General features: G+C 42.5%; 2 protein-coding genes across 9 annotated transcripts in view; one reads left to right on the top strand and one right to left on the bottom strand.

Annotated features, from left to right (window-relative positions):
• Nucleotides 1–17,559, top strand: part of LOC311422573 (trifunctional purine biosynthetic protein adenosine-3-like) — a 28,269-nt gene extending 10,710 nt beyond the window's left edge. For all 7 annotated transcript variants that reach the window (XM_084495771.1, XM_084495773.1, XM_084495775.1 and 4 more), the window contains 14 exons: nt 611–696; nt 1,198–1,366; nt 2,703–2,934; nt 3,065–3,159; nt 3,879–3,988; nt 6,023–6,221; nt 6,793–7,044; nt 7,333–7,485; nt 8,795–9,001; nt 9,753–9,896; nt 10,235–10,365; nt 11,883–12,024; nt 13,133–13,248; nt 13,542–17,559. In XM_084495771.1, coding sequence (XP_084351897.1) covers nt 611–696; nt 1,198–1,366; nt 2,703–2,934; nt 3,065–3,159; nt 3,879–3,988; nt 6,023–6,221; nt 6,793–7,044; nt 7,333–7,485; nt 8,795–9,001; nt 9,753–9,896; nt 10,235–10,365; nt 11,883–12,024; nt 13,133–13,248; nt 13,542–13,814 — 2,309 coding nt within the window. In that variant the 3' untranslated portion in view covers nt 13,815–17,559. The remainder of the gene's footprint in view (nt 1–610; nt 697–1,197; nt 1,367–2,702; nt 2,935–3,064; nt 3,160–3,878; nt 3,989–6,022; nt 6,222–6,792; nt 7,045–7,332; nt 7,486–8,794; nt 9,002–9,752; nt 9,897–10,234; nt 10,366–11,882; nt 12,025–13,132; nt 13,249–13,541) is intronic.
• Nucleotides 16,437–22,394, bottom strand: part of GART (phosphoribosylglycinamide formyltransferase, phosphoribosylglycinamide synthetase, phosphoribosylaminoimidazole synthetase) — a 38,119-nt gene continuing 32,161 nt past the window's right edge. For both annotated transcript variants that reach the window (XM_084495821.1, XM_084495822.1), the window contains exons 20-22: nt 21,909–22,050; nt 19,017–19,132; nt 16,437–17,859 (exon numbers count right to left, since the gene is read on the bottom strand). In XM_084495821.1, the coding sequence (XP_084351947.1) occupies nt 17,677–17,859; nt 19,017–19,132; nt 21,909–22,050 (441 nt within the window). In that variant the 3' untranslated portion in view covers nt 16,437–17,676. The remainder of the gene's footprint in view (nt 17,860–19,016; nt 19,133–21,908; nt 22,051–22,394) is intronic.

Raw genomic sequence — 22,394 nt, 5'->3', positions numbered from 1 at the left:
TTTAATGTTTAACACTTGTTATTCTCTAGAGATTGGTTTTCCAGTTAGACAATGGAAGGCCCACTTTAGATCACCATGTTCATGTGCATGTTGCAATAGAAATCACAGAGTATCAACTTCAGTAAATATTAATTTGTTTTTGTTTATTAGCAGTGGTTATGAATTTTGGTTTGGCATTTTTGCCTGAACACAGAGTTACATATCTATATTTATGCATTACAGTAACGCACTCAACGGTAAGAAAATTGCAAGGTCTACATAATGGTCTTTTATGGGAACTGTTTGCTTTTTTTTTCATCCTGTCAGTTCCATCTGATCTCTGAATGCCTGCAATTAGAGGGCTGCAGCAGAAGGCAGAACTTGCCTTTCTGATGCAGAGAGGTTGCTTTCCATTGTATTCAGTCTAAAATGTGATGCAATATTCATCACATTGCTGCTAGCCACTTTACTGCTTACTGTGGATTTATTATGACTTGTGTCAAACTGCTTGCTGAATCCCTGCTCCTAATTTCTTACAGTTAGCAGAAATAAACAGTATGTTGCATTTCAAAGAATTCTTGAAAAATGAACATTTAAATTCATTTTCCTGATTGTGTTTTTTTCTGAGCAGGTGTGCTGCAGACGGGGTTAATGCTTACCAAAGATGGTGTGAAAATTTTAAACTTTAAATGTCAGTTTGGTGACCCTCAGTGCCAGGTGAGTGACAGATACTGGAAGCTTACATATGCTTCATTCTTTTGCCTCTGGCTGTTATATCTTACCTCTCGGGAAATATGCATAAAATATTTGGATTTATGTCTTCCTTCCCTCAACATGCAGATCAGAAAGAGAATGTCTTAGGTGATGTATGAAGTAATTTAAAATTTTATCTAGGCAGCTTCTGTGAATTACTAGTTAAAGAATTTAAGTTAAAGAGCTGTTCCTTCAATTTTATTTTTCTGGGTAGAAGCATACTGGGAGGGGCCTAAATTCATGTGCCATCATCTCACATCATGTTACAAATTTCTGCCTGTTGCAAAGAGATGTTACAAATTAGTGCTCACCAATGGATTCCAAATCTAGAGATACAGGGAAATCCAGTATTTTCAGTTTGGCAGCTACAGGTTTTATTCTGTTAACTGAATTTTCCCCAAGGTGATTCTCAGTAAGCCAGCAAAATAAGAATGAACTTCCATCACCATGAAAATTTTTATGCAGGTAATCCTTCCACTGCTTAAAAATGATTTGTATGAAGTGATTCAAGCAACAATTGATGGCAAACTCTGCAGCTTCATGCCAGCCTGGTCAGAAAACAGTACAGCTGTGTGTGTGGTCATGGCAAGTCCAGGATACCCAGGAGACTATGACAAAGGCATGGAAGTAACAGGTAACTTGAGAAGCTTGTTCACTATTTACTTTCAGCCTAGCACTTCAGAAAGCTTGCATTTACTTCTTCTCCCAGAGAGCTGAACTGCTTTCCTTCATCCCACCCCTCACACTCTGCAGAATCTGCCTTCATCAATCACTCCTTGTCCTTGTGGAAGAAATACCTCTTCAGTAAGATTGTTTAGCTGAAATGCTTCCTGTCCAAAGTAGCACAGGGCCTCAATGTTTAAAATGGCATCATTCTGTAAAGCGCAGTCTGTAGCTGGCTGCTGAGATAAGAAGGTGATAGGGTGTTAAATCTTCCCGGGACAACCATGGTACATCCATGTGAGATAGTGTGACCACCCTGCTTGTTGATCACAAAAAAAAAAAAAAAAAAAAGATGGTCAAAGCAAGGAAATTTAATCCATTATTTTATTATCGTACTCCAAGCCCTGGAGTTGTGGGGGCTTTATTCACACCTTTCTGTTTTTCACATTGAATCCCACATTTTAATGGCTTAATAACAAACACTTTATTCTGGAGTATTCCTTAAGACATGACGAGAAGGAGTTAGGTTTCCATTGCGGCAAGGCCAGCTGGGGCTCAGCTTTGACCTTGTCAGGGCAGTGCTGTGGTGATGCAACACCCTGTACCTCCAGCAAGTGAAATGGTTCCTTTTACTCATTTATAAAATCTATCTAGCTGATAGCAAGGGGAAAACTGTGTTCTGTTTTGCTTTTTCCAGGGGATGGCAGCAGTTCCTCCTCTTCCCTTATCTTCTTAAAATATGATCCTCTCAAAAATCCCTAAGGAATTTGCTTCCCTCTGAGAGGAAAATGCATGGAAACACATTAAAAGAACAAAATAAATTATTTGTTTTAGCCCTCAGACAGCCACCTGCAAGTGATTGTAGAGTAGATTCCAAGTATGGTAGGGAATTATGTGGAGTAGGCACAGCAGAATGGCTGGGGGAGTGCTAAGGTAACACTAACATGAATGGTTTAATATCAGGGAGAAGAGGGAGTCCAAGCAGTCAATCATTGTGTATTGTGGGATGATTTCATGCATTTCATGAAAAGCTCAGCAATTACAATATTCAGCACAGTTTTGCCATGGCAGAAGGTAGTTGAATGTTCTCCCATAGCACCTGGATCCCTTATTTTTGTTCCTGTGTGATCCCTGTCCTTACTGGCTGGCTCAGAAGGGAATGACTGGTAATGCTGTTTCTCAGAGGAAAGGTGAAGTGGGAAGCTTCATCGTTCTTCTCCCTTGACTGAAGAAAGGACTTCAATCTTCACTGCTTTGCCAACATGGTACGTGGTTAAAAATACTCAGAGTTCCTTTTGCTTTTGCAGGGCTGCTTCAAGCCAAAGAGTTAGGGCTGCAGGTGTTCCACGCTGGCACAACGCTGAAGGATGGCAGAGTGGTTACAAGTGGCGGCAGAGTCCTCTCCATTACCGCTGTTAAGGAGGATCTGATGAAGGCACTGGGAGAAGCCAACAGGGGAGTAGCAGCCATTCGTTTCAAGGGTGCCACTTACAGGAAGGACATTGGCCACCGGGGTATACGGCTTCTCAAACAGTCTCTGTATGTAAGCAAAGGCACGAGCAGAAATAGATGCCAGTCCAAAGCTCTGTCTGATGTTATCGTTTGTGTGATCAGTGATGGTCTAGGAAAATGTCGCTATTGCTGCTAGCATGTCGTTTCCTCCCCGCAGGGGTCTGATATACAAAGAGAGATGTGTGGAAGCCATAACCAATGATGTTTTGTTTCATCAGCCAAAAAGATCAATTGTAAGTGGTACCAGATCAGGTAAGATCAGGAACAATCTTTGAATTTCCTCAGTAGTGAAACCAGAACTTTTTTTATTTTTTATCCCAGAAGTTGAACAAATCTTCTCTTGGCATTGAAACTGAGTTAGAGAAAGTGGGCTGGGCTCACCATGAAGAAAGAAAACTCTCATTTCTTCTTCATCCCTCCTTATGTCTTAATTAAAAGATAGTGGGCTTAACATGGGAATGAGTGCACTTTTTCAAGGGTGGTCTAGTGAACAGAATAACTCCTGGATTAATGGAATAGTTTTGTACATCACTGGGCAGAAGTTATCCCACCAGATGTACACATGAGTACAATATCCAAACAGCTGTTAGGATGTGGCTAACAATCCCTGCACTTGTTATTTGTCCTTTACTCTTAATAGTGATCTGTTGAGGAAAAAAATTTGTTGATTTTTTTTCCCTTCGAAAAAGGAGCCACATGAAGAAAAAAGTGCACTATTAAAAGTTCAGTATTTTTTATCCTTTTTTTTAATGCACAATCCAAAGGTCACAAACACAGAATAATAACTATCTGTTTACAGCACCATGAAAGATATGATTTCAGGGTCCCTGCTTCACAAAGCTGTGCATGTTTTGTCAGTGGACACAGTGCTGTCTTGTCCAAGAAACCGTAATTTGCAATATTCTCTTGGTGAGTATGTTGGGTCTTTTTATTTACTTTTAAATGATCCTTTACATATTTCTATTTCACAGGCAGTCATTCAGAAATAAGAGGCTTTACTGGTTTCTTCGACTTAAAGGCATCTGGTTATGATGATCCCATCTTGGTATCTCAAACTAAAGGCCTTGGATCTAAACTGCAGGTAACTTGCAACTTGACTGCAGCAAAGCTCATGTTATCTCCCAAGACTGTTTAAACAGCACAGCAAATTGTATCATTTACACCTTTCTGAGCCTTTTAAGTACATCCCAAGTCCACTGCAGTGGTCAGCTGGTCTTCTTAGGTGATCACTCGAGCAAGGCATGTGTCACTGGGAATCTGGAGAATCTGTATATTTTGTGACAAAATGATAATAAAACAGAACATATAGCCATGCACTTGAAGAACTAAGAACCAGAATTTCTGCTATAAATTAAAGGATCCATTGGCATTGATAAAGATCAATTCAGGGAGAAACTGGTACAGAAAAACACTGAAATTATTACTGTCAAGCTGAGCTTAATAAATTGTATGCAGAGAGGCAGCATTATTACCTCTGTCAGGGTGCTGGAGGAAAAGAAGGATAGAGGAGATAAACATAAAAGGGAGAGAGAAGCCAGTAGCTAAATGCTGCTAATTATACCAAAACACAGTGTCAGTTGAACCAGGAATATATTTACATAGGGAATCAGAAGGCAGCTTTCAGCCATCAGAGGAGTGGAGGTCTGAAGCTGCCTTTCACAGCTAAAGCAAGTTATTTTTTTCAGGTAGGTGTTTATACCTTTAGTAATGAGATGATGTGGTGTGACTTCCTGCACCAGCAGGAGGCCGAGCATAAACCAGGCAGCCTTTTGCAGTCATACATTCCTGAACACCTCTGAGCATGAAAAAGCAATTGCTGCTGGCTCTTCTGGGTATTTGCCCATAAGCGTGGCAGAGAGACATTCCCAGACTGTTCTGAGACCCTCAGTTGTCCAAAACAAGTTGTCCAATGCCTCTACGAATTGTTACTGGATCAGGGAAAAGGAGTTGTTATAATGCAACAAAGGATGTGAGCTGACTGGTTTCCACAGCACCTCTAAGTCAACCAGAGGGTGAAAGAAGTCAGGCTTGTAAATCAAACTCCAATTTTGCGTGGGTGTTGCTGTGTTATCACTTTGAAGCCAGTGATAGCATTCATCTGCATTTTGCCATTGCCTGTCCTTCAGGGCTGGGCTTTTCTGCACTGGTATAACTAAAATGATAAAGCTTTGTTAGTAAAAGGTAGTTACCTTGAAACTTTATCCATACATATGCAGTCTTTGTCCTGTTTCAGACCCTGAAGTGGTAACTAACAAAGCTAAATTGCACTGTGTGAGTTGGAACAGCACCTCTACATCAGTAGCTGGTGCAAATAGAACTGCTCTGGTGTATCCCTGGCGGTGCAGAAACTTCTGTTTATATTAAAATAGTGTAAATGGCACTACTTTGTAGCAGCCATCATGTCTGAATTAGGTTTCATTACTCGTAGGGTGCAAATAACTTGATAATTTATTTATTTTAAACCCAATAATAGCCTTCCTGAAGGAAACAGGATGTTCCTTTCTGGAAGACCTACCTATAGACCAGGCCCTTGTTGTTGTCTGTGATATGAGACAGCTGGGATGAAAAGACTCCTTGTGGAGGGTGGGAGAGGAGAATCTCATTCCTTGTGGGCTTGGAGAAGAACAAGCAAACTGCTTAATGACATTCTTTCAGTTTGGCTGTGTAGCCCAGTGAAATTAGTAGGCAAAAGTGAAGCAAAACACACAATAATGTTTAAGCAATCTGGTCTTCTTTTCAGAAATTGCTAGGATGTTCTGTAGGTTGGATGTCCCAGGAGTTGGTAACTGCTTTCAGACACCCCTTATTCTGGATTTGACATAGCTTTCCAAAAAGCAAGCAAACAAATAACCCCAAATGTCAATTTATGGGTAGCTGAAGTTAGAATTTGAATTAATCTTAAAAAAAAAAGGGGGGGGAGATTTTTTTTTTTTTTCTCTTTGAGAAAATGAGATGGTTTCTCTTGATCTTGATTTTTCTTGAAGGTATCTTCCATGGTGTTTTCTGTTGTGATTCTTATCAGGGTAAAGAAGAAGATATCTGCTTATTTGTCTGATTGACGTCTGAGTCCTGCGTCTCTGTTGTCACCACTGCTGCTCCCTCCCATGTTTTGCAGGTTGCACAAGCGTGTAAGAGACATGACACCATAGGGCAGGACCTGGTTGCTGTGTGTGTCAATGACATCCTGGCTCAAGGAGCAGAGCCCCTCTTCTTCCTCACCTATTTTGCCTGTGGCAAACTTGATGTCGATGTGACTCAAATGATCAAAGAAGGAATAGCTGAAGCATGCAGAAATGCAGGGTGTGCTTTCCTAGGTATGAACACACTTCTTCTTTGATATTTGAAGGTCCTGACGTTAAAATTATTATTAGTGAATAGAATTTGTAGGTAGAACAATTAAGTGATCTTCGAACAGTTGGTTTCTGTTTGGGGGAAAATAAAAAGGCAAGCATTTGGGCACAAACTCTTTCTCATTTCTAAAATGGGTCAGCACAGAAGGATGATCTTTGCTATTTGTGCATTTGGATCCTGTCTCTCCCTTTTTTATCCTTGTATAAAGGAGAGGAAAATTGCCCATGCCTTACATTCTTGAAGTGCTACATGTTTTCATTCCCTCTCTGATATTCCATCATAAAGTATCAGATAAGAAGCATGAAATACAAGAATGCCTTCTTCTTTCAGTAAGTCCATAAAGCTTTGTTTTGTTGAAGCCATGAGCTAAGAAACTGAGAAGGATTTTTAAAATGCATCTGAATGTGCTGCTTAGGCTGTATGTCTCTAGAACTGTCCTGGATACATTGTCTATTTTAGGAGATGCCACAGATTTAAAGTTATCAATAAAACATGTTTACAGGTAGAGCTGACTGCTTTTTTCTCCCCACTTAGGCAGGGAGATGGCTGAGGTGACTGGCATGTATTCTTCTGGAGAGTATGACCTGGCTGGCTTTGTGGTTGGTGCAGTGGAGCGAGGGCAAATGCTTTTGGGGCTGCAGAGAGCTGATGAGGAGGATGTGTTCATTGGACTGGCCTCTTCTGGGATCCACGGCCGTGGCTTTAGCATCATAAGGAAGATACTCTTAATGTCCTCCTTACACTACTCCTCCCCAGCGCCTGGCAGCTGTGGTGACAAGACTCTAGGTACAACATCTTTCTCAAAAGCAAACCTCCAAATGAATTGCGTCCAGACATTTCCGTAACTAGGTGCTGCCACGAGTTGTTTATTTCAGGATGGATTAGGGTTATGCAGTCTTTGGGGTAGGTGTATTTCTTGCTTCCCTAGTTTTAGAAGAGTGGACCAGTGCTGTTTGCTATTTCCCAAGGCTGTCTGCCACAAAGATCAGAAGGGAACCTGTTCAGAGAAGCATTCTCACTAAATGCCTAATATATTTTTTAACAATCTGATTGAACTGACACTTTTGTTTGCAGGAGATGTATTGTTGACCCCAGCAAAACTGTACAGTCCGTCTTTGCTGCCTGTTCTTCGCTCGGGGCACGTGAAGGCTTTTGCCTTTATTGCTGAGGAAGGGTTGCTGGAAGGCATCTCCAGAGTCCTGCCAGAACATGTCAGTGCTGTCCTGGGTAAATATCAAAGATGACTGTTTCTGGTTGACAAAATTTATATACAGCATAGACTTGACTTTTCAGCTTCAGTTATAGAGACCCTCAGACATGTTTTGTGTATACAAAGCTGGAGGCTGAACAACCCAAAGTCAACCTTCCCAAACAGATGGCCAAAAACATTCCTATTTCGAGTAAGCATCAACTGATGAGCACCACCCTCTTGTTGGAGAGGGGAATTTAAGGAGAATTTGAAGGCAGCTTATCTCTAGAACAAAAGGGATTTGAGAAAATTGTGTGCTCTGCAAAAATCTCTCTATATACTAATAATTTTGACCAAACAGTGAAGCTTGTTGAGATAACTAATTTGCATAACTTACTCCACAGCGTGTACACAGACAGAGACAAACACTGCAATTTTGTGGTCAGCAGTAACTTCTTCACAACAGATTAGAATTTGACATCTAAGTTAAAACTTCTTCTATTGAAGCCAAAATTGGGAAGAGTATTAGGAAGTTAAAACAACAGCACCAAACCAAAATTAAAACAACAACCACACATATTGATGAGAGTCCAAAAATATTAAGGTGATAGGAAGGGGAGAAGGAAGGAGTTTGTACTTCTCTAGAATGAAATTAGAAAGAAGAGAAATAAACTCAGCTTACTAAAGTGGTGCCCAGCTTGCTTATGAGTGGCTAGAACCATGGACAAGATAACAATCCGAGGGGACTGTTTTCTAAAGTGAAGCCAAAGTGGTGAGTCTATACCATCAGACTTTCTACAGAGAAGCTAAGGACATGCCTGCATGAGTAGGGTCACTGTGAAAGCCCATCCATGCTTCCTAATAATCAGCCTTGTTCCAGTCTGCCTGCTAACACACAAAAGTATGCACGCTTATACCAGTCGTTGTTTCTTTGAAACAGAAGACTAGGAACTGCTTATATAGCCCAAAAAAGCCAGATGTTTTGTTCCGTGGCTTCTATATCTCTTACAGAAGACATGTAAGTCATTTGATCTGGCTGATCAAGGATGGGTATGTTTTAATGCGCCGTCATTTCCTACATGTTCTCAGAAAGCCTAGAGATCCCTTTTCTTGCACAAATGGTGTCAAGAAACCTCTGCCTAAGCAGCACCCATAAGCATGACTGGAAGTTGGATCAGTGTCCTTATCAGGCACTTAAAATATCTAAAATAGCTTAAAATATCTAAAAGATCTTAAAATATCAGGAATATATGTCTATCAGCTCTCACAATATACCACTGTGTGCAACAGCAGATGGGTAGCAAACATTTGTGCTGACCATACCCGATTTTCAATCTTCTTTTTCAGATGCACTTAGTTGGAAGATTCCTGAAATCTTCTGTTGGCTTTACAAAGAGGGAAACCTGTCTGAGGAGGAGATGGCTTGGACATTTAATTGTGGGATCGGGGCAGTCTTGGTTGTGCAGAAGGAGCTGGCCCAGCATGTTCTCAAGGATGTACAGAGACATGAGGAAGCTTGGCTGATCGGGGAAGTTGTTGCCCCTTGTCACACAGGTTAGCAGGTGTAAGACACCTTGTTAGCAGGTGTCTTAGTGGAAATGAAGACACAAAAATTAAATAGTATGCTTTGACTGAAAGATTCACCTGTATCCTCGTTCAGAGACGTTTCCACCTAGGTGTGCACTACTTATTTTTAACTTGATAGAGGGAGAGTTGTGTAAATGTGATTCTTTGAAGTGCTGAGCATCTCCTGGGAGGTACAAGTTGTGCTCAGCTCTGTAGGAACTGTTCTGTTGCAAGTTTTGGGTAGTTCACATCTATCTCCCGTCATTTTGCTAGGCTTGAGGCCACTTGGTGCCTTCACATCTAGATTTCACTATTAAATACCGTGAGAAGTGAATGACTTGTTTTCAGAGTGACATTACTTGAATGGTGCCTTACCTAGTTACCTGGTTGAGGCTTGAGGAAATCCCTCTGATGGCTGTCTGTAAGGACTTTAACATTATTTAGTCAACTATATTTTATCACAATCATGGTAATCAACACACCTCCTTTCCAGCCCCTTCCCAACTCATATGAATCCCACATAAAGGCTGAGGATAGGCCACAGCTGTGTGCAGTCACTGGTGGTAGTAAGTCTTCCTTCTGCAAGTGACTAACACTAACTTCAGTCAGTGTTAGCATAAGTTCATTGCTGATAGGTTTTGTCAATTGAAACCTATGACTAATGAGCTATACCAAATAAATTTAGATGGGAAAGTAAGATCTGAAGTATTTTACTTTTGTTTTCCTCACATATCTGGAGGAGGTTCTCACATCAAAGTCAAGAATCTTCTTGAAGCTCTGCAGCTCAGCAGCCCCCAGCACCTGCTGAATAATGCTGTTGTAGAGAGTCAACACCAGCCCAGAAGGAACAAAGTTAAAGTAGCTGTTCTCGTCTCTGGAACAGGTGAGCTTTCGTTTATCATCACACAGAGAAATGCTCATACAAAGGAGAGGCTGAATTCAGCCCTGATGTAAATGCATCTACCTTGACTTGTTGTTTGTTGTTTTTTTTTTTTTTTTTTCTATGGAGTCTTCTAAAAGTAGGGCTATGCTTTGACTGAAAGTCAAGCAGGTGTTTTGTACTGCTTAACAAATGAGCTTTCTTACTGCATAAATTGCTTTCTCCTCTTCCATTTGTGCAGTCCTTGACACAAATATTTTTATTAAATAGGGCTAAGAGTCACTTCTCAGTGATATAGATGCTCATCTATTTTGTAAATATTTGCTCTCTTTGCATTTGAGGCACAAATCTTGCTGCTCTCATCAACTATGCAAAAGAACCAGGCAGTTGTGCTCAAGTTGTGCTCGTCATCTCCAACAAGTCCGGTGTGGAGGAACTACGAAATGCAGCCCGTGCTGGGATTCCCACCAGGGTAAAGGCACCTGTTTCCTTTCCCTTCTAGCACCAGCTCACACTTACTGCATCTGTAGGTCTGTAACGTAATGCTTGGTGAGAATTCGTGTTTCACATCTGTTTAGATCTTCTGTGTGAATGAGTGGATGTAGCACAGAACTGTCAAAGGTATCAGGAGAGACAGAGCTGGAAGCTGTACGGGCCTAACACAGCGCTCGCTGGAGGCTGTGAGTGTCTCTCCTGTCTCTTCAGTGAGCGTTACAGTCCAGAGTTAGGAAGGGACTTAAAATAAGCACGTGCCTACATTTAGAGATGTGTTAGATCTCACTGAAATTAGTATGCTTACGTTTTACTCTTGCAAATGCTTTGATAATTTCAGTCTGAAATTGTAGCCCAAGCAACTTACAGCTCTAAGAGAAGTCAGTAAGATTTCAGGCTCTGCAAAACACAGAAGCATGTTGCCTCCTCGGCTCATCCCTTGATAGAAAGACCATCCTCAGTCACTTTCAGCAGCACCATCCAAGTCTCTTCTACTTTTGGTCAGTAAAGTGTTACGGAAACTTTCACTGGTTTGTTTCATAAAGCAGAGATACAGAAAGAGAATAACATCATGCCATCGTATTTGGCAAAGCAGAGAAGGTGGCTTTTGAAAACACTGAATGATTTGCAATTTCAATTGCAGCCCACCAGGAACTCCTCTTTCTAATGTTTAATGTTTTAGAGAAGTTATTGTATGTGTACAGCTATGCACAGATGGGAATAAATGCTGTTAGAGGCTCTTCATGTATTAAGAAGTTTTCAGCAAGCTTCCTTAACAGCTGAATTGGATCCATGTTACTGGTTTTTTTATTCCTTTTTTTTTTTTTCTTTTTCTGGCAGTGTAAAGACTGGCAAAAAAAAAAAAAAAAAGTTACATTATGTTAAAATTCATTCATATTTTCAAAGATAACAGTAAGATGGTTCTGCAGCCCCTTATTTGAATGTCTTTGTGAGCAGTCAGGAATCAACACGTACGTGGGGAATCAGGGAGAAGGGGCTGAGTAGGACTAAAACAAGACTTAACTCCTCCCATTACATGGGATGTCCAGTCGGTTTGTTGTCTTTCTAGATAAATTCATGATTTTCAGTAAGCACCCACAGACTGACTGGTGATGATGCTGATGTTCCGGAGATCAATATCTTTTGAAGATTCCCCCTTATTTCCTTATTCCTTCACCCTTATTTCCTTCTACTCCATATTACCCAAATTTCTTTTTTCACTCTTTATTTCTATTTGTGCAGATTTTCTATGTGTAGTAGAAAGCACTTTGTGAGAAACAACCTGTGTTAACTAACAAGTGATTGGGGTGTTCCCAGGAATGTTGATATGAACAGGAAAATCAGATATCCTGAATAATGTGCAAGCTCATAACTCTTTAAGTCTTTGAGTGTTCTGGAATTAATCAGTTCTGCTTTGTCTTTGCTGCTCAAGTAGCTACTCTCATTCACATGAAGTTATTTCCTTGATACAGCTTTTGATGTATTTTAATGCTTCAGGTGATTGATCATAAGTTATACGGGAGTCGCTCCGAATTTGACAGCACAATTGACCAAGTTCTTGAAGAATTTGCTGTCGAACTGATATGTCTCTCAGGATTTATGAGAATTCTGTCCAGTCCTTTCCTCAGGAAATGGAAAGGTAAGAAACTACAGCTCTTTAAAAGAGAAACTAAAATACAGATGCTTAGTTGTACTAGCATTACAGTCACATGTCTTCCTCTTACAGTTAAAGCTCTCTCAGCCTTGCTGACACTGAGGACTGGATGTAAATCAGCAAGGCTATCATTTGTATTCCTTCCAGCCAGCAACTCTGTGCACTAACAGTGAAGTGCCCTGTGCTGGCACAAGAAGTAACAGAGGAGGCAAAAGCAGTGTTACAGAGTTGGTCTGTCTGCCTTCCTACTGGGAAGGAGAAGTGCCTGTGGTGCAGGCAGAAGTTTGGTTCTGTGTCGTCTGTCCAGGAGCTAGCTGTGGAGTTGTGAGAACTTGCTCCCTGCAGTTGTTTCACAGAAAGCTGCGAGGGGAGGTGATTTCTTAATGTGTCCCCCTCCCAGGGCTGCACCTAGCACTGCTGTGCAGCGCGCTGGACACACAGCTGCTGCAGCTCCCTCGGTGAGGATGGCTCTGCGCTGCTCTGGGGCAGAGTTTTCTTTACATGCAGGCCAGCAGAGAAGGGGATGCATGCTCCTGTCTCCTCCTCTTGGCACCACGTACTGGCTCCTGAGGCCTTGCTCAGACATTACTGACCGTGCAGGTTGCACGTGGACAGGCTTCTTAGGGAATCATGTTTCCAGTGAGAATGACCTCCGTCTGTGCAGGGGCTCAGCGTGAGGCTGCAGTGTGAAGCCCTCTGCTTCCAAGCACCTCGTCTGCAGCATGAGGGCTGGTCACCTGAGAGGGGAGAGACTCGTGACTCTCTCTGGCCATAGCTGCAACAGCAGATGAGGTCCTCAGCCTCAGCTGAGACATGCTTGCCTGGGAAAGCCTGCCCACCATCTCTTGTGTTCCTGGAAGAGTAGTGTTTCCTCAGATCAGAGCAGCACTTCCCCAGATTTCTTAAGAGATCATAAAACCACATCCATTTTTGTTTTTAAACGTGAACGTGCCCTGTTGCATCCTGACTGTTACTGGGACCATTTGAGCTCCTGAGTGGTGCCGACTGCTGTCGGTTTGAACTGATGATCACATCTCACTTGAAGGGAATTCCTTTCAAATTGATTTTTCTTTTCTCTCACACCAATGTCTAGGGAAAATTCTGAATGCTTCCCCATCGCTTTTCCCAGCAATCAAAGGTGGAAATGTCCATCAGCAATCCCTGCAAACCGGGTTCAAAGTCACGGGCTGCACCGTGCATTTTGTCCTGGTAAGTGTGCTCTTGCCTAACAGTGAGGAAGTTGTGAAAGGGAATTTGCCTTTTTTCCCCTTTCTGAAGGCAGCAGCAGGATGAGGTAACAAGAATGTGCACAGATCTTGGGAACGTTACCAGGTACAATGTGTGGGGGTTCCTTTGCATTTGGAAAGGCAGCTTTACTTTGTGTGTTTGGGGAGACCCTCTGCCTTACTGAGGTATCTCACGAGACTTTTTTTGTCCTGTTTACATCTTCTGTACCCTCAGGGACACCAGCCTCTCCTAAAAGACCTCAATCTCTGTTGCAGGAGGAGTCCTGCCCCAAAGCAGTGATCCACCAGGAGCCGGTATCCGTGAGGGCAGATGACACTGAGGAGACGCTGTCGGCAAGGGTTCAGGAAGCCGAGTGCCGGGCCTTCCCCATCGCCCTGCAGCTGGTGGCCAGCGGAGCGGTGCAGCTGGGAGCTGACGGTAAAACCTGCTGGAAACAAGAGGGACAAAGTCTGGGCCTTCAAGGGGAGAAGAGTGACTGCGCCTCCTCTCCTGTGGTGCTGGAGCCAGAGGAAAATGAGGTGGTGTAGGCAGGCTGATGGGCGGCTTGCTCTCGGCTCACCTGTCCTTCCTCCTTCCTTCCCTGGACGTGCTTGGCCTGGCCTGCAGGCGTAGCGCTGCTGTGAGTTTCCATTCTGAGCCCCGATCTCTTTCCCCTTAGCTTGCAGCTTTAATTATGCCCTTTGTAAAACTGGCGGTGGGGGCCAAACTCATTTCAGATCTCAAATTTCTTTGCTGTTTTTCATCTGCTGTGCAAAGAGAGGGCTTGAGCTGTGGAAGTGGGCTTGTGCTTCAGAGGGGAAGGAATTCTTCTGAGGGCTTAATTTTTGTTGGCTCCATCGCGTTGAGGAGCATGAAGAGCTTCATGAAGGAACCACAGCATGGTGACCAGCTCCTTGGATGGAGGAGGCTGGATGTGTTGGGGCTGAGCATGTGATCCTCAGTAATCCAGCCCTCTTTTTTTTTTTTTTTTAACTCCTGGGGATGGACAAATTTCAAAACTGCTGCTACTGGCTCTTTGAGCTGGTGTTGTGCCTTTAAGCAGGCCAAAGTGGGCAGGGAAATGAGTGTTGAAGGAAAACCCCTTTGTGGGCCCTCTTAACAAATAGAGATATCTAGTGAGCTGCCAGCAGAAGAGCCGACCGCCAGCAAGGCAGGGGACTTTTCTGAAGGCAAAACAAAATGAAACAAGCTGCCCTTCATGGATTATTTGTCACTACAAAATAACAGTGCACACCGAACGTAACTCTAGGCACTTTGCCCTGTTCCTCGAAAGGGGGAGCAGACACACATTCCCAGAATTTCATATTAAAACTTTTGGATCTTGAGGGGTGGAAAATTGGTCAGAGGGACTAGAAATAGTTACTAGCTTTCAGACATTTTTCTTCCTCCATCTGTGAAACCCGCAGGATACCCTCAGCTTGACTTGCCATGGCAGGAAAATCTTGAGTTTTTCTTTCTGCTGACTTCATGATTGGCTTGGCCCAAAGAATCACTGCTGTTAAATAAAACCTTTTTCTGTGGGAAGCTTTATAGCTCTCTGCCAGGATAATGACTTGCATGCAAAGTAACATAAATGAGAGGAAGAAATCTAGCTAAGAAATTACATGAAAAAAACTAGAAAAGAAGTAGCCAGAGCTGAACTTCCAGGGGAGGGATCACTAACGGCCATCAGATGCAGTGAAAAACAAACAAAAAAGTGTTCTTTTGGAATTGCTTGTACTGTACGAGTAAGGGACATACTGCACAACTGGCTCTCGGCCATGTCAGGCTGTTTGAGAGCATGAGTCAGCTCCATTTAAAGCATCCAAAGTATTTACTTATTTAATGTGTAGCTAGCGCTGTTTCAGTGCAGGAGGGAAGGGGGAGGAAGGGGAATTCAGCTTCTTGCCTGCAAGCTCTGCAGTTTCTGCACAGAAATCTGTATTTGGCTTTTGCACTCCAACAGCGGGTGCAAGGAACGTGTATTTTCATGATCTAGGAGGAATAGGAAGAGCTGTAACAAGGAGAAATTAACAAATGGTTGGTATTTATAGTTAATATTTATGATAAACACGCTGCTTATTTTGCTCCTGGCCTGTTACAACCGTGTTGTAACTTGATGTTGTATATTCACTTAATGTCGTATACTATTTGGCTTGCATACCAAGCATGACTGATGTTTCAAACCTAACTAATAAACTGTTAAAAGAGAATAGGACGCCTGCTATTGTGCCCTCACAGTTCTCCAGGCTATCACTGCAGTATCAAACAACCTCCTCTGTGTTCGAGGCATCCCTCGGGGACTGGGTGTGGTCGTTCATCTATTCTTTTTACAGACTTTTTTTTTTTGTAGCAGTCTAAGGGCCAGTTCACAACTAAATTTCCTTTTATGGGTTTGCAGAACTGCGGATAGGTGCTTAAATCCCATTTGTCAGCGTTCTTAGACAGCAAAAGACCAGAGTCTTGCTCAAGATGTCTGTGATGGATTGGGGTATTGGATTTGAGGTTGCCTTGTTCTCTGCTTTTGGCCCTCCTGTCAGGGATCAAGCAGTTTTTATCAATGCTGCACGAGTTGTGGTTTCACCACTGGTGGAACAAGTAACATCAATGTGTGAATTCATTTGGGAACGATTTCTTTTTGACTTCTAAGAGATGTGCTGTGTCATGGCTAGTACTGAACTTGTGCAGACTTCACCTCAGGCAGAGCTGGACACTCCCTGCCTCTTATACAACCTCCTCGAGTCAGAGCAGACGGCAAGCCTTGGCGGACAGTTGGCCTGTGGGGACGACTTTCTTCTGCAAAGGTAGGTTTGTACGGAAAAATATGCTGTGATGAAGATTTAGCTTTTATTCTTTGCCTTTTACAAGTACGTTAAAATTTGACCATGTAATTTTCCACTGTATTCGCTTGAGCTTTATCCTCAGTGACAGAAGATGACAGGAATATTTTGTCAGCACGCTTCTTCATCGCAGACCATCTGGCCACAGAAACAGTAAGGTCACCACGCTCTGGAATTATAACTCACTTTTGCAGGATTGCATGTCTGTTACCTCAGAAACTGATCTGCAGTCGTTGCACTGCAGACATAGGTAGATTCTCTTTCACAAACTCCTTCAGCTTATACCCTTGGAAAAGGAAATCCAAGGAAAGATTTTGATACATTTAAGTCTTTAATTTTATTAGACTTTATTTCAAATCCAAATTGAGATTACCATAAGGACATCAGTGCACAGAACAGAAACCATTTTTTTCTGTAGTAAAGGGTAGTTCTAAAATACACATAATTGGCTGCAGATACTCGACTTGGTTTGTATGGGACAAAAATGATTATTTTTGTAAATACACTGACATGTTTTCACAGCTATAACAACACGTTAAAAGAAAACCAGGTGTTTTCAGAGTTGTAACGTTTCCTGGGTTTGTATCAGTATTATTCTAGATGAAAATACTGTTCCCAGAATACAGGCACTTAACTTCAGCAGAATTGAAGAATGTCTCACAAGCCAAGAAAGAAAACATTTTTATCTGGTACCTAATTCCCTTTCTGCTCGTTCAGAAAAAAAAAAAAAAAATCTTTACCCTTTTGGTTCTGAACAAATCTGTGAGGAGAATTTATGTGTGGACTGTATGGATTCATATAGAAATCCTTGAAGGCAAGTGGTCAGCAGAAGTTTAATTCTACTAGGATCTGACTGACGGCAGGTTTGATATTTGAAGTTATTGGATACATCCAGAATCTAGGCCAGACAGAATCTACCAGCATTGAAACAGAAACCAGATGGGAAAAAAAAGTGCACTTTGTTATCTGCAGGAAGGGTAAGGCCTATTTTTCTTGTTTTGGCTATATATTTTGGCTATATATTTTTATGAGTCGAGTCTTTGCCTACGGCCATCACTTCCAGTTTACTACCTGCTGTTACTTATCCTTACAGACACTTTACAACACGTGACAAGAGAATCCCCTGTTACAGTCTGTATGGTCTGTTTGGAGAGAAAGTGATGTTTAAGTCAATCTCAGATCACATGTTTAGATGTTTCTAACCAAGAAATGTGTGTTGTTTTTTTTTTTCCCTTTCTTTCTTTTTTCTTTGCTTTCTTTTTTTTTTTTTTTGTGAAGAAAATGATTGATAATTGAAATGTTGACCAAGGAAGTGACCGTAAATAGGAAGCACGTAATAGAGCTGCAGCTGGAACTACTGAGAACAGCCCCCTGTCGTAACATAACCATTTGTGGCTTTCTCTGGATTTTACTTTGAATCTTTAGCCACTTGACTGAGCGCATGAAATGGTAAATCCTTTGCAGAAAACACGTTGTGAAGTAAATGCAGGTTATTAGACTGTGACCTCTGTTTTGATCAATTAATGCACCTCAGCTGTACCACCCGAGGAGCTCCATGGACTTGCTGCTCTTACTTCCAGCAGATCTTGCCAGCGTCCCCCACCTGTACAGCCCCGCTGGCGACAAGCTGCAGGGCAGCTGGGAAAGCTCGGTGCTCAGCCTCCTTCACCCGTTCAGACAGGGTCTCCACTGTGTCACCGACCTTAACAGGAACTGCCTCCTGGAAAATGATTGCTCCAGCATCAACCTCCTCCTGCAAAAGCAACAGCCAGAGTCTGTATGGTTGGAGGAGGAGAGAGAGGGGCATGGATGTGTAGCAATTAACACGATCCAGCTGTCTCAGGGATCTGTTTATCATTACGTTATTACAGGAAACGTGAAAATAGGCTAACGTGAGGAATGCAGAAAAGATATTGACACACACATGCTGGCCTGTGAGGAACTATCAGAAGCATAGGTTTCAAAGAAAAAGAGGTGCTGAGTAACGTTTCTGCTGCAGAAAACAAAAGCCATGTTAACTGAGGACATGATAGGCTAAATTGGACAAAATTACGACATTTCAATTCAGAAAAGTGAATTAGCCAGCTTTGGCACAGAGCTGGACTAGAGGACCCAGCAGATCTTTCTTGTGCATGTTAACGAGGCAGATCCCTGCTGTTCAGTTATTGTTTCTCCGGACGTTGCCACACAGAAAGCAACGGTCATGTTTTGCAGAAAGGAATGCATTTTTTCTGACTGGAAAAAACAGTTTTTCATCTTCCAAGGGAAAGCAAATGGGAAAACAGATTTCAGGAGCAGTGGAAAAGCAGAGGATAATCTGAAGAATGCATTAGAGGACCAGAGAATAGTTACTGTCAACCCTGAGAATTAAAAAAGATGGAAAAAACCTCCCTAAACTGATAAACATGTACATCTTCCCTGTTGAGAGATCTTTGGGATTTTGTTCTCATAGTTTTGGACTTAAATAAATTGTGAAGTTTTAATCTGTTCACACAAACATGGGATTACTTCTTAACAAATCTAGACTTCCCGTGCCATTTGCGTTGTTCTTTTTTTCTTGAAAGCAACAAATAAGGAAGGTTGTATGACAAAATCTAAGAAGATGATGTTGTGTGCTAACTTAGGGTTAGTCAAGGCATTATATGAACTAGTAACCCCACTGCAGCTGATGGAATGGCAGCAGTGAAATACTTAATGAAGTTAACTTAGGTAAAGCTTTAACTCCTGTATTCAGTTCCAGTTCCTTCTCCAGGGACAACAAACTAAAGCACTACATTGCCTAATAACAGCATGAATGAACAAAGGAGAAAAGGTAATCAAGTGTGATGCTGTAAGGGTTTTCTAAACAAGCTCCGAGATAGAAATCTTAAGACCTGTGAATTATGAAGCGTGGAGGAAGGAAGTACTTACAGCTACGAAGTGTACTGTACAGCCTGTGACTCGGACGCCAGCTTCTAACACCAATTTGTGGGCATTTGCTCCCTTGAAAGAAGGCAGCAGGGATGGGTGGATGTTCAATATTTTTCCTAGAAAGGAGTAAGTGAGGTCATTGCCTTTTAGCATTCAGACTTATCAGAGTGTTCAAAGTATCAATAATCAACAGAGGAACAACGTACACTGTGAAAAAGATTTTTCTAAGCATTAACTGATAAAAAATAGCACGTGCTATTTTTGATGTTACTGACAGGTAACCAGCTCAAAGCATGTCAGAATGCCTTGCCCTTTCAATAAATCAGAGACAGCAATCAGGTACAATTAACTCCATGGCTGAAACATACTTCTCCAGTGAATAATTAAGATTTTTTTTTTTTTTTTAACAAAACAAAACACTGTCCTTTCCCTCTACATCTTGTTCTTCTCTTCTTTCCTCACAAGCCCAATCCTCTTTCTTACAAACTCAATACCCCCAAGAAACTTGGCGTGGGTTCAAATGATGTAACAGCCTCCTGTGACGAGGCAAAGAGTCTTTAGCCCGGCCTTTTCCCCCACACCTGTTTAGGTTTAATGAAAGACAACAGCTGCTCAAAGAGGAGTCCTTCGCTGTGCCCTTTGTACAAGCACCTGTCTACCACTTCTACTTTCCATGTGGAAAGTTGGCCAGGAGAGCCCGAAATGGGTAATGTAACCTTTAATGCTCGGCCAGGTGGGGCTGTTGTCAGAGCCCTGGGAAGCCTGCACCTTACTGTTTTCCTGAAAAGAGAAAGCATCAGCCTTAGCTCCTGCCTAGCTGTACAGCAGGAGACAGTGGCTATCACTGCTAGAGCAAAGCCCCAGTTAAACCACCAGAACACTTTCTTTCTTCTGGCACGCTTTCCCTGCCTGCTCGTAATATGCCTATAACAACTTGTCCTGCCAACGCCGGACCAGAGGGCGGTCAAAAGGTGCTTAGCAGCGCTGCATCTTCTCTTAGCTTCAGTACAACCCCTCGCAAGATTAAAAAGAAAATGACCACCAGGGCTATTTATAGCGCGGTGTGCTGCGCCCCCGCTGCCTCTCCATGCCTCCTGCTCAGGAGGACTGCGTGTCATCAGGATTCACTGAGCACCTCCTAAATGCCACGCAGGAAGGCTGAGCTGACACATGCTGGCGGAGGCAGCGGCGTACTGAAATAGACTCGGATGATTCTGTAATGTGAAGTGAAGGCCATTTCGGGCAGTGCAATACAAAACCTGCACTCCCACTGCAAGAACTCACGCAGGTTTTGACCTGCAAAACTTAGAGGCAAATGTATTGACCGATCTGGCTTTGTATCTCAGAAATACGCAGTTTTATGCATCAGCATCTCCCTGCTTGAGCAAAAAAGTACTGAGGACTGTGAGCTGCAAATTACTCTCTCCACTTTTGTCGGAGTTTCCTCCGTTTCTCCTTACAGTACCATCAGAACCTGCTCCAAAGGAAAGCAGCTTTCTGTTTGTTTACTCCTTTACATCTGCCCTTTCTGTCAGAATTCACAGCTAACATTCCAGGGCCACTAAGCACCAAGAGGAGTTTCACAACTAACTTTAGGTCTGTGTCCTTGTAGCTGCTGGAGAAAGGAAAGGCAACAGCTTTCCAGCAGCAACAAGAATCGATTGGTTCCAGACAACTTAGATGAGCCACTGCACAGGCAGGGCAAGGTCTGAATTGTACACAGACTGCTGTTAACTGGCACAGACCACATAAGCTGAACTGAGAGTCTGAGCTCATATCTAGGCCCTACCTGATGGATACTCTTGGTCAGAGCTCAGGAAGGTGTCTGTTTTCAACCTCAGTTCAGTGCTGGATATTTAAAAAAATGAACTAACCAGTGCAGACATCCTGTACTTGAAGGGTCTTAACTTTTGCTCTCAGTTTAGTCCTAAGCGTAATACAAGTCCCGCACTGCACAGGGCAATCATCAGAGCTGTAAGTGCCCTGTCACCATACATCTCATCTAGTGAGGGATTTCTCTCTCCTAACTGCAGCTGTCTACAACGCAGACATTTACTGCTAGGTCTTCTGGACCCTGTAATGAAGAGAAACAAAATTCATCTGACTTAGGTTAGTCGACAGCTTTAGCACAAAATGAATTGCCTCCTAGGAACGCCTCCTTTGCTCTACTGATTTTAAATAGGGGTTTGACGAGTAGCTCAGGTGTAAAAGGTCTGTGCTATAGACACACCCAGAGTAACACAAAAGTCACCATATGAACGTAGAGCAGAGAGTGAGAGAGGCAGCTGCCCCTGTGTGATTCAGAAGGAACAAAGAGATAAGAAAAGGAACAGCTCAGGGAGGGAGAGTGACCACTGACAGAGGTGTTATCAGCCTTTAACAAAGAACTGGCAAAATCGTAAAAGATGACCAGAATGGAGGCACTGGGAACACCTCAAACAAGAGCTGCCCCCAGATTTACACAGCTCCCGGGATGTCTCACCAAGTTGGTAAGAGCTCATTACCAGGGACTGCACATTGCTGCCTAGCTCTGCAGGTTAACCTGCAGCCAAAGATACCCACCTGTCAGAGGAAGGCTGAACACTCACCACCCCTTACTGCTTAGGCAACAGCTTGGCTGAACGCCTCGTGTTTGCAGAGGTCTGAAGTTTTATAGCCTTATTTTACAAAGATCTAATAAATCAAAGACCACGAGGAGATGCTTTTGCACTTGGCTTCCTCAAGCCTCTGTAGGGCTTTCTTTCAACCCTTTCCTTACCAGATGGGAAAAGACTAGTTTCCTGCAAACCCAGAATTAATATTGGCCCTTTCTGTATTTTCCATTTTTTTTTTTCCTGAGGATAATATATAAAGTTAATATTTGTAATGCATACAGAAACATGCTGTGCTTACCTTCCCATTTCTTGACAAAAGGACCTGACAGTATTCGCATAAACCCAGCAAGGCAGATCAGCTCAACTGAGAATTCTTCCAGGACTTTGTCAACTGCACTGTCAAATGCAGTGCGACTTTCGTACAGTTTGTGGTCGATAACCTGTGACAACCCAAAAGGGGAACAAACACGGGCCCGGGGTTAATGTAATCTAAAAGCCCTAAGAACAGAATGAAATGGTGCTCTGGAGTAATAAGCAAAAAACAAGTAGATCTCCACACATGGCTACAGTTGGGTGCACATACACAGCAAGAAGAGCACTTGAAAAACGCATACAGCTAACAGGCAAATAACCAGTCTTTATTCCTATTAGTATGGAGCAGAAAAACAGTTTTATTGTACTAGGCCCATGGTTGTAGGCCCAGTATTTGGACACAGTTGAACAAACTACAAATATAGGTCATTAAGACAATCTAAAGTCTTAGAATGATTTCAACTTAAAACAT

Source organism: Aythya ferina, assembly GCF_964211825.1.
Source record: "Aythya ferina genome assembly, chromosome: 1".
Lineage (NCBI taxonomy): Eukaryota > Metazoa > Chordata > Aves > Anseriformes > Anatidae > Aythya > Aythya ferina.
This window is presented reverse-complemented; position numbering and strand designations above follow the sequence as displayed.